Source organism: Polyodon spathula, chromosome 9, assembly GCF_017654505.1.
Source record: "Polyodon spathula isolate WHYD16114869_AA chromosome 9, ASM1765450v1, whole genome shotgun sequence".
In the NCBI taxonomy this organism is placed as follows: Eukaryota; Metazoa; Chordata; class Actinopteri; order Acipenseriformes; family Polyodontidae; genus Polyodon; species Polyodon spathula.
Genome location: NC_054542.1, coordinates 6307375 through 6319899, shown reverse-complemented (window position 1 = coordinate 6319899; position 12525 = coordinate 6307375). Strand labels below are relative to the sequence as shown.

At 36.1% G+C, this 12525-nt stretch overlaps 1 protein-coding gene across 4 annotated transcripts; it reads right to left on the bottom strand.

The window, feature by feature from the left end:
- Window positions 1-569: 569 nt before the first annotated feature.
- On the bottom strand, window positions 570-12052 carry LOC121320608 (protein Atg16l2-like). Of its 4 annotated transcripts, none has more exons than XM_041259085.1 (14): window positions 11855-12052; window positions 9989-10070; window positions 9374-9470; window positions 8226-8299; window positions 7300-7551; window positions 6896-6961; window positions 5589-5684; window positions 4871-4924; window positions 4440-4551; window positions 3973-4078; window positions 3076-3146; window positions 2546-2617; window positions 1623-1743; window positions 570-1337 (listed from the first exon to the last, which is right to left on the bottom strand). In XM_041259085.1, the coding sequence occupies exons 1-14, from the start codon at window positions 12009-12011 to the stop codon at window positions 1306-1308; spliced, it is 1392 nt and encodes a 463-aa protein (XP_041115019.1). In that variant the 5' UTR covers window positions 12012-12052; the 3' UTR covers window positions 570-1305. The 4 variants fall into 4 exon arrangements, with proteins under 4 accessions (XP_041115019.1, XP_041115017.1, XP_041115018.1 ...); XM_041259083.1 differs by having other exon boundaries at window positions 571-1371; window positions 9374-9467; XM_041259082.1 differs by having other exon boundaries at window positions 572-1371.
- Window positions 12053-12525: the final 473 nt, after the last annotated feature.

Here is a 12525-nt window from a genome sequence, read left to right as displayed (position 1 = left end):
TAGCGACAGGCTGTACTTTGAAGTTCTACACATACATAAGGAACGCCCTTCTTCAGCCGTGTATAAAAAAAAAAATCAATGCTGTGTAGCAAAAGTATTTAAAGAAAAAGTGTAATGATCTGTGTTTGTTTTCTGAAAATTTACTGCAAATGGTCGAAACCATACATAGCCAGATAAGCACACTCGCTATCTTGACACTTGTATTAGTCTTTAGGAGCATGCTTGATAATCAAGCTGCATTTAGCCTCGCTATTTAAACGTGTGAGGCAGGTAATAACATGCAGGTGGCTGCGTTCCTTGGGGATCTGGCGGGTTTCTTTTAGATTTTATCACTATTTTTGTCACTTGAGTTTGGTCCATTTTATTTATTTGCATCACGTTTGTGTGTTATTTAACTTATTTATTGTACACATTCAATTTTGTTTGTATTATTATTATTATTATTATTATTATTATTATTATTATTATTATTATTATTATTAATAATAATATATTATTCACTTAATAATTGCTGCACGACATTGAGTTCCGTCCCATCATAAATTGCAATATATTTACAAATACGGCAGTATATTGTAACATATAGTTTAAAATGTGTGTATTTTCCTCTTAATATATTTTTTTAAATATATTTTGTATGTATTACATTTCCACAGGGCCAGTACATACGTCTGCAAGCTAAAGTGCACTGTGCTTTTGTGATGTCACTCCACATGGTGTAAAATAACAAAATACTATAAAACTACCACATGCATGTGTTTAGAAGCTCCTGCATATAGACTGTGAGCAGGGAGAGGGTTAATTTCCTCCCTTCTAAGAAAAAAAAACGTGTGCGGGTGCACATTTGGGTTTGTTTAATAGTTTAATTAATGATATTTGTGTTAATTGTTTTATTGTTAATTATCATTGTAAATTAAAGCCAGGTGCAGAGTATTTAAGAAAGACAGCCAGACTGTCCAGGGCTGCTGTGGAGAGAGAAGCAGGAAGGTGTGTGCCCTGTTTCTGAGCAGTTCACAACGGGTAGGACGCTGTGTTTTTGTGTACCGGTAAACAGCTTAGCTGTCCGGTGTGTTAGTTAGGGCGATCTTGACTGTGTAGTTAGTTCTCCAGTGGGAACTAGGTATTTATTTTGTGTTTTTGTATTTATTAAAAATAGCGGGCAAGTGCTTTAAACTGCAATTCTGTGTGTCTGGGTCTGCTTTTAAAGAGGCAACGAAGAGTGGAGAGTTGCAGTCAGTTCACAACAGATAATACATTGTTCTTACCTGCTGTCCCAGAACCGTATCTTCTTGTCAAAGTGCCCACTCACAATAAAGTACTCTGAGCAGACGACATCACTGCAGAAGGAGAAAACATTGATGGTCTTCACGCCTACGTGAACGGGCACATAACGGATTAGTCAACTTGAATTACATTCATTCTACTTGTATCTGAATTTTAAAAAAAAACTGTTGTGCTGCAAGAAACAAATAAAACCAGGTATTCTAATTTATAATTCCCCAGACACCGTTTTTAAAACCTAGATAAATAAAAATGAACAATAATATTCAAAAATAACATTATTTTAAAATGAATTTTGTATTTTTTATTTATTTTTTAAAGATAGTGAAAATGTTACTCACAGGCAGCCCTTTGTAGATCCCAGATCTTCACTGTTCGATCCGCACTGCCAGTCACAGCCTGACGAAGACTTGATTTAAATTTGGCTGATGTCACTTTACGAGAATGACCAGTCAATGTGAACTGCGATTTTAAAAAATAAATAAATACACTGAGGACAAAAACATTTGTCTCATTTTATATCTATGTTTCTGTTCATACCAATGATAAAACAGGCTGATTCTGAACTAATCCTTAAGCCAGTTAGTTTTCATACCCCCAGAAAACACAAACCTCTGTCTGATAGCAACTGAGGGATTATGTTAAATTAGTTTTATTAAAACTATCCAAAACTCACTTCACACAGGCTCTCCACACTAGCCAAGACATTCAGATGAGGTTTAAAAAAATTGTGTTTCTAAGTTAAGGCACACATGTACACAGAGACCTTTGCATGGCCCATAAGGAAAGATTACATTTTATATAAGGTGTACATGGCTTATACATTTAAAATATCGAGATGTGTATGGTGAAACTAGATTTAAAATATATGAACACACATGTGTTATATACAATCTTGAAATTACATTCTTCATATATTTTAAAACGATATATTGAAAATGCATTTTCATATAAGGGCTCCTGCAGTCAGTGCAATTGCAATCTCGACAATTATAAGCCTGGCAAAATTTCTAGCTAACTAGCTAAAACATTTTTTATTAATAACCAGGCTTTCAGGGAAATTAACTGCTCCTCAATCAATATTGCCTAAGTATGTCTATTGATCAACAAGCACTGTATGCAGATTTTTTTTTAAACTTTCTACCATTGTGTTTTGCTAGCTTCGTACCCTTACTATCAGTGCATGAGCAGGTTGTGCTTTGACTCAGAATATATGTGAAAAAATGAAGTAAAAAAAAAAACAACATCCAGAAACTTTCCTTACTTTAGGTGCACAGTCATCCAGTTTCCAAAACAGAGCCGACTTGTCATATGAGGCAGCTAAAACTTTGGTCCCCTAAAAAAGTTTTTAATAGATAAAATAATTAATTCAAAAACAGCAGTAATTCATACAATAAAGCGATGGGCAGCTTTCTATTAATGGGATAACCAATTGAATTATATTTCACCAATTTAGCTTGCTATTATTCCTGTGATCTTGTGCCTTTATGTATTATTATGAAAGACCAGAAACATGTTACAGAATAGCAACAAAACATTTGTTATTCAGACATTACTCCTATAAAATATTATGAAACTCAGCTGAAAGTCATAGGAATTTGCACCCATTATTTTTAAGTGTAACTAAATATGGTTTTATTTACATTGCACTGAACTTAATAAATTAAGTGTCTCATTACATATTTAAAAAAAAAAGAAGAAAATATAAAAAGAAATTGAAATGCATGAAACACTTTGCTATTCATTTACCTTGGTGTGCAGGTTCAATAACGGGCAACTTAGGAGTTTACTTACAGTCGGGTCAAACTCTATGCTTGTTATCCCTTCATTACTGCCCTCCAGTGTTCCTGCGCTGTGCAGCTTTCCTGTAAACAGGAAATGTAACATGTAGCAGTAAAGAAGTTTCAATGTACAGTACAGTGGACAAATCCAGAAAGACATATCAAGGATGTGTGGTCCCAGACAGACAGTCAAACAGGCAGAAAGCCAGGTAGGCAAAAAGACAATTACGTTATTACGGAGAATCATAAGCCAACCAAAAAGATCTCTGACCAATGACAAATACATTACAGTATATTCAGAGAAAGGATTAAGAGCGAGTTGTGATAAAAAATAAGGCCAGGTTTACGTTGCTATGGGGTCTATTTAATAATCTAAACACTGTTGCACTTTAACTTTACTTATTCTGCTGGTGTTTTCCCAAAAGGGAGGATTTACTTACCCATTTCTCAACATTACAACATACAACAAAAATGCAGTGAAATGAAATGAGATTTAAACATTTTGCACACTGTTCAAATAACTGAAAGACATCTCTATAACCTCATCTTGACATGTTTTTCTTTATTGACTATAGTAGGTCAGGTATTCATTTCTCTCAATTTAGTGGTCTTCCTTTTGTATTAAGTCTTAAATTACACAGACCCTGTGAAACACAAAACATGCTGGTTAAACACACTATCTTCATTTATTATGTTCTGCTGACATCTGCTGGTAAAACATTGTAACAATGCTTTATTTATTTATTTATTTATTTATTTGTGAGGGTCCATTTGAATAGGAACTCAGCTTATCAAGGTATCCAAAATGCTGAATTATAACATGGCCTAAACATGAATAAGGTTTAGGAACCATAATGTATATAAAAAATAAATAGATTTCACTCACTGTGCCTCAGTCACATGTGCTTACCTCCAATCAGGTCCCACAGCTTGATGATGCAGTCTGTGCCTCCTGTAGCCAACAGCTTAGAGGTTGGACTAAACTTCACAGCATTGATCCCTAATTCATGTGCTTCCTGTACGAAAGTACCATACAATAATTGCAATATTTAAATAATAAATGAGTGTTACTAAATGCTCAGTAAATGGTTTCAGAAGTCTGGGACAATAGGCTGTAAAGACCTAGAGAATAATATTAGAAAAGTCTGCAGCTATTACAAACCACCACTGTTTGTTGTACAGGTCTAAGACTGGATGGAGATTTGCAATAGAAACCAGTTTTTTTTTTTTTCCAGTAAAGTAAGTTTTAGAAAGAAAAAGGGGGAAGGAAGGAAGAGGAAGCAGTCCTTTGCTCAAGGAACACACATCTATGATCAACTGCCCCCCTCCCCCACCAACGCCTGCCCCCACCATCTATTTCCTCTTTGTAACTTTTACCAGGACATGCAGTGGTTTCGTAGGTATCCTCGCTGAAACACAGATCGCCATGGGCACAAAGACATCATCACTCAGACTGCTCACAGAGTGCCCTCTCTTCTTTATTTTGGAACTAAAAAACAAAATTGAACTGGTTAGTTTTGGTGTTCTATGCACAGGATTCCATCTGTACACAGCATAAGATGTACTGGAATTCTGGCAAATACTTTACTGTGATTGGTTGATTTCTGATATGCAATCCTTCATAAAGGGCACAACAGGTAATACTGATGGAATTCTTTTGTTAGCTATAATGGGTTAAAATAAGGTTAGCACAGCAGATCTGTTTTTAGAGAACATTTATATAACACGCAAAGTTAGAACAAACCGAGAATGAAAGGATACGTGCATGAATGAATGAATGAGAAAATAAAGAACGGAATGGAACTTACTCAAATAATTCCTTAATGGAATCAAAAATCTTAGGTGAAGCAACCGAGGCAGATCTGAAATAAAATAACACAAAGCAAAAACTAAAACTGTAGCACAGCTACGATTGACCCAGAAACCATGGTATCAATCTGTCTGTTTTCCATTAAAACGTATTGTATTCTCCTCTTAGACAAAGTCTCTGTTAATATTTCCGACACACAGATTGGTATTTAAAAAATGTGTTTACTGTTTTTGCAACTGAAACCAGATGAGGGAAACTTGAATCCAATTCAAAGATGCATCTCACGGTGCAGAGGGTGTTCACAGACCGTTGTCAATGCTTAAGATTGTCTCGTGTTAATAGAAAAACTAGAAGAAATGTGTGTTAAATCCACACTGTGCCAGTATATAAAGGGATGTGATCCCATCCCTAATTTGGAAAGATGCTTTTGGGGTGAAAAAAGTTCCATGGCATAGTAAAGAGAAACCAACACCGTTAAAGTCTTCAAATGATATTATTAAAAAAAATGGGGAAAAAATGAAGAAAATAAATGTAGACGTACTGTATGTTAGTAACATACATCCTTTCACTGGGATATAAATACAAAAAATAAATTGCTATACAGGTAAGTACATGCACTTTACATCTAAAAATGAAACTGACAGACAGATGGGTTCCCTCTTACACTCCAGTATATTTTAAGCTCACAAAATTCACATAAGCAGGCAGGTTTATACCTAAAGGGTCTTGTCTGTCGCCTCTCATGTCTCTCTTCTCCCTGAAACGCTCCCACCTGAACCCCTGAGTCAGTTGGCTCTGCTTTTTCAAAACCACTGGTCAAAAAAACAACATGAAATGACTTGATTTTAAAGTAAAAGGGATGCCATTTAACACACACACACATATATATATATATATATATATATATATATATATATATATATATATATATATATATATATATATATGGTATCAGATTTCAAGCCAAACCAAACTGTTTCAGCATTCTGTTAGTGAAGTGTCAGTTGTCAGCTAACCTCATATCTCTTTTCTAGTAATGTAAGGTTAATAACAGTGTAATGGTGTCACTGATGTTGACAATTATCAACTGCTGCCTGACACATACCACCTTTGAACTGACATAAAGACATACATCTACCAGCACCTCTCGTACAATGCAATATAAAACGACAGCTGCCACCCCTACTCATTCTGCCATCAGTGCATTAACAGCCCCATGAGAGAAAGTGAAGCTGGAAACATAAAGATTCTACACAAGACAGGTTAACAGGTTACAGATCTGTACAACCTGAACAGACTGAACAGTTAGAAGATGAGGACCAATTATCATCTTCCAGCACCTTATTCCCCAACAGGCTCCAAATGAAGACGTACAAACCTATTTGATTCACAGTAGTTGGCTCCCACAAGTAAAAAACCTGCATATAGGGACTGAGTGTGTGTTACAGTTTAAAGGGTTATGTTTTCATTGGAGCCTAATTACCAGCCTCTATGGCACTTGTTCCTTACCCACCTGGCCCAGGTACGCCTATTACTGGAAGTGGCATATTTTGCTTTTAGCAGCTACATTTGTTATGTAGCACTGTTTCATTCCCAGATGATTTCTGTGTATGCTCTTCATGGTACTGTGACAATGTGTTGGAGATGTTATACTATCAAATTATTTTGTTTGCCCTTTTATAGATTCGGGAACTGAGTAGCTGCTGTACTTTGTGTGACTGTGGATTCATTGGAGTGAAGTTACAGGCAGACCAAATGTTAGCAAACTTAGCTTCAGGAATAAAACATTTGTTTCTGCCAGTTGTTATGAAGAAAACAAAGAGACTGAGCTAGATGAGATCAGGTGGTATACTGGTATAAGAAATACCTGAATTTCATTTCCCCCACAGTATCAAAACTGGTATCATATTTCAAGCGAAGCCAAACTGTTTCAGCATGGTGTTAGTGAACGGTCCATTGTAGATAACCTCATATCTCTTCCTGAAGTAACATGCTGAAGTAATGTAAGGCCAGTTATACTTACATGTCAATATTTACTGCCTTTTTTGCAGCCGTGGCAAGTTCTTTTCTTAGACTGGCCTCTTTTGCGCTGAAATATTAAGAAAAACTAATTTAAAAAATGTACACAATGAAACTAAGAAGTCAAATGGTAAACTAGGATATAGTTTCTTTTTATTTTCTCTGAAACTGTTAAAACATTTCCTCTTTTATGTGTCCAATGAGGGAAAAGAGAGAAAAAACTAAACCATTCCAAAAAAACCCACAAAATTGAGACACAAAGTTTTAATGAGCATAATGAACCCTAATTATCAAGCTTTAAAGCATGAGTTATTTGCTGGATTTTATTCAGAAAAAAAAAAAAACCCTTATTACTTTGCCGGCATAGCTTAGCGGTTAGACATTGTATACGGATCTGAGTACACTCACCGCGCCCTCCGTTCGTTCTTGTGGTTCATGTTCTCAGCAGCCAGCTCCTTCACTCGAATAAGATCCTCCAGCAGCTCGGAGCCTTGTATTTTTTCCTGCCTATACTTATCATCCATCTCCTGGTGCTGCTGCAGCAGGGTATCATACGCCTGTTTCAAAGCCTGGTTCCCTCCCTCCACCACCTGCATACGGCTTTGCAGGCTCCTCCACTCATCCTCCACCTCTCCCAGCCGCCTCCTCAGCTCAGACAAACTGGCCAAACAAAGCAACAGAAAATCACTGGCAAGGTTAGGCAACAGCTACAGGCAGAGGTTCATAAGTGAGCTCTTATTATCTGGAAGAAAAAAAACCCTCACCTCACAGTAGTGTAACTAATGTCTACTGAATGCGGGGGCTTGAGTACTAAGGTGTTAAAATCTGTCCTCTTATTAGCCCTAGCAATAGTATTATTGTTCTCTTTTTTTCTGTTGAAGAGGGTCTGTTTCTTTGCTTTTATTTTATACTTCAATTTGAAACATGCAGATAAGACAATAAAGTTGCTGCTTCTTCCTGATGCTTAATCTTTTTGTGCGCTGTAGTTTAAACTAGCTGCTGTGTACCCAGTGACCTGATGCAAACACAGCTGAATGTAGCGGTTTATCTAGAGTCGTATTTGACATTTTTTGCATTTCCTGAAAGCAAAAAAGAATATCGGCACAATAAAAGCCTGGCCCAAGTCAATGTAAAATCATTGCTTATCACATCTTTAAAACCAGTTAGCAAATGTGTACGGTATGTCGTGAAATGAAAAATGCTTGGATCAACAGAACATAAATTTACATGTAGAAGTAGTAATTTCACAATTGATGTCAGAACCCTGTTGCCCCAGGTGAGCACGAAAATAGTTCCAGGAATGTAAAAAACAATGACCCCGCCAGGGGCCTCACCTGATATGTTGCTCCTCCAGTACAGTGTCTTTGAGTTTAGCCTTCTGATTCAGTTCCACAATCTGGTAAGCTAACTGGAAGCAGAGTGGATGCATTCTTTACTCTATGTATTTCTGTCTACCTGTCTAAATACATGTTACATACAGTTCCTTACAAAATAGACACAAGGATTTGTGAGTATTTATTTATATACAGTATTTATTGTGATTTTTGTTCTACACAACATTGAAAGTATCTGTTCTCTTCATTGGTCTTTTATTTCCCCTCAATACCTACAGTAATTTGTTTTCACTACTTTGTCACATTTACATTATATCCATCACACAATGGATATGCTGTACATTTAGGGCAAGGTGGTCCCTTTCTTATGACATTGGCAGCTCTACATTTGTATTAACATGTGTTAAATAAAACCACATTTTTGTTGGCAATATTACAGCCTTTATTTGTAGGAAAATGAAAAAAAAAAAAAAAAAGTTGCTAAGCTCTACTTGAAACCTCTTCTAAAAAATATACCATCAAATTTCCAGCCATGAATGCCTGGCAAAATAAAAAAATACAATATTATATCAAAAGAATGTTATTTTGCACACACTCCTTCAGAAGTAAAGTATGCTGATGAAGTACATCGGGTGGTAGTAAAATGATGCATCCATCTCCCGCTAGTGTGTCACTCACTCCAGGAAGGAATTACCAGCAGTCTCATGACAGGATTGAGAAATGATGGCAGGCAATGAGAAACCCCCTCCCCCACCCAGCCCTATTCGCAAACTGTTAACTCATGAGCTACTTAAAAAGCTTTTGAAGTTATTTTTAATCATGTCTTAAACATTGGGCTTGATGCCTTTATGTATTTGTTATTTCTTTTATTTATAAAACGGAAAACTTAAACAACTCAGTAAAACTGATCAAACAGAAAACATGCCTACGATTTCATTACTCTGTTTTAATATCTGCGGAACTTCAAATTCACATATTTCAGCCTATAATGCTGCCTTGCGTATCTAGTATTAAACATGTACAGTAAGTCTTTTAACCCCTGATCTCTAGCTCCATCTGCCAACACATAGACAGTTTGCCAACACAAACATACATGTATCTTGCATAATGTACTCTAATTCCACTGAAATAGATATTGCTTACAGTACCTCTCCCCCAGTCTTCCGAAGCTCTGTCACTATATCCTGATGTCTGGCAAGCATTAGCTCTTTGGAGTCGCATGATATGGTTCTTGGTGGCTGCCTGCTATAAACCAAAAGTTTTGAGTTACTTTTTAACATTATTTGACAAACCAAACACTGTACTGCAGATTGAGTTCCCTCCCTTTGCAACAGCTTTCACTTTTACCATTCCCATCTTCTTTTCACGTGATCTACAAATCAGCATACCAGTATCTGGAGGGATGCCCTGAAAGTCTACCTCGGTTCAGCATTTGTGGCTTTAAAGCAATTTTAAAAAGGAACATTTAAAAACAGGATATGTGGTACTACTATTGGACAAGTGGAATCTCTTTGTCATTTACTTTTTAATAGGATTCCAAATCTGTATTATTTAAGCAAAACTGTACATTGTGTGTACAAGGATCAGTCAGCTTACACAAGTCCTGGATGGGAGTCAGTTTGGAATCTTAATGCAGGTGAATAGCTGAGAGATACCACTTGTCATATAATATTAAGCCGTACAAAAGATGTACAGATGTACAGTATGCTGAACAGTAACTGTTCATCTAATCACTGAATCAGGGAATGGAAAGATAAAATTACCTGTCACCTAGGCCTAGCGCCTCTTTTTGAAAGCCTTGTGTAAACTGAGCTTTCTGGTTGGATCTGTCTAGCAGTTTGATATCTGCAAAAAAAACCAAAAACAGATGGTTACATTAATTTCTGTGTTTAAGTACTTGAGGAATTTTGACCTGTGTCTGCCTGTCTGCAATAGTCTGGCAGAAAACTGGCTTTCTGAGTTCATATCTAACAAAGCTGCTTAGCAGCTATATTGGTATTCATAAAGCAGCTTGGATAAATTAAGTGCTGTGATTGGCTGAACAAGATCACATGACCGTGCTGTAATAATTGTCTTATCGCAGGGCTATGACATCATAGACCAACTTACTTACCTGATCTAATAATATTACTATGCCTTAATAGTAACAATTATCTAAACCGTGTTTCTGTGGGTAAAAATGTCAACATGAAACAGCATTTAAATCACTCTGTCTCTGAGGATTACAGAAAAATTGGCAGATATACAGCGGTATTTATTTAGTCAGGGAACAAAACAAAGAAAACTCTGAGGCAAGCAGTAGCAGTAACACCATTCAAAAGCCACTTTATGCATAGTTATCTTAAGATATCAAGAACATACTCTCTAAAAAAAAACACCAGTGGAATCAATATGCTTAGACCATTAAAATACACAGTAATGTGCTTATTACATGACATCGATACAGTATGCATGCTGAGGGAGGGTATTGTCCTGCAGAACATATGCTATAACTTTTTCAGAGCCATTTGCTAGTGCAGTTCTTGCAGTTTAATTTAATTCACGTGTTTGTGTTAGAGCTTGAACCCTGGCCTGTGCCAAATTCAACACCCCAGTGAATACCTAATCTAGACTTGCAGGTTGAAGAAAGTGAAAGTAACAAGGAAAACGTTTGTTTAGGTCAGCGCATTTTGTTTCTTTCTGCTTTTTGTGCCTTTTGTGCTTTTGTACCCTGAGGAACAATACAGCTGCATCTGGAGTCTGCAACAATGTTTGATGCACCTTAATTTATAATGCACACCTATGCAATGACATGTTTTATATATATATATATATATATATATATATATATATATATATATATATATATATATATATATATATATATATATTATCATGGTGATTTGTATTGTTAACAGCAGTGGGTTGATCTGCACATCTCTGTTTAGCAGTGAGTTTAATTGGAAGTATCCAATCACAATAATTTGACAGGCAAATCAATAAACCCTTTGTATTATTACTCGTAGACCTACTATATATATAGTGCCTGTAATTGTTTCATAGTTTGCTTTTTTTGCTGAACAGTTTTTGCTGAACAGTTCTGTAGACTAGAAGAAGTACTGACCAGACATTGACTCTGAACCAGATTAACGTTAATCATTTAAACCTTGCCAAACTACATGTTTATTTCCTAATGTGTCAGTCGATTCGAGGACTGATCTGTTACATTCACACCGTCCATCGCTGAGCTGCAAAAAGTAAAACTGAATGAAAAGATTCGTTGTTTAAACTATGTACAGCAGAAACGTTCATATCTTCAGTTTTAAAAGGTAGTTTAGTCCTAGTCAGAGTACTGTTGTATTACGTTAAAGTACAAAACCTGGGCCAAATCAGTTCTTTTTTTTTTTTTTCTTTTTTTTTCTTTTTTGGCTGGTCTATACCTTCGATGAGGGGTGGGGGTGGGGGGGGGGATGCGCAGATGTACAAAATAAGTAATATTAATTAGCATTATATCGAGTAAAACATTTTTAATACAAAAACGCCACAATAGACTGTATTGTCTTAACTACAAATCAACATCTTATTTTGTTTTTAAGATATGAAAAAAAAAAAAACATTAAAAAAACAACAACAAAAAAAATGCAACATACACGAGTTTATAACATCCTGGAACATAAACTTCTGAGTCTTGTCCCGATGTCTGAGCTGCAGGACTATGTGACGTTTCCATTTATCCGACGTTTTGTTTAAGTTAAAGCCGACTTTGACAGGACTTGAAGACCGCCCTGAGCTGTCAGTCGCAGCCATATTTAGCCTGGAACTCTGATAACTCACAAATCTGCAACATTGGTACGGGAACTTCCTAATGACGTTGGGAAAAGGGGAATCCCCGGTATATACCAACTAATATCTAGGGGTGTTAAAAAATATAAACTATACCATTTGCGTTTAAAATTTATATATCTGTAGTACAGACTGTTCTACGGCTTATTTTTTGATATTACAACATATTTCCAATGTTTGTATGTGTGGTACAATATGTGGTATATTAATTAATACACGTTTCATATATCGTACATCCCTCTCAAATAAATACGATTTTCTAGAGGCGTGGTCTTTAAAACGAACAAAGCAATCCATGTAAACACAATTAATTGCTTGTGCAGATAAAGGCGTCTGTGAATGATGAATGGGCCCTGTACCCGTTTGTTCTGAGTTGTTGTTTGGTACAGTGCTTCCAGTATTGCTCAAACGCTTTATTTTAAAATGGTTTGGCTATTAAAGTAGTTAGATTACAATAGCCTAGTCTGACTAAATCACT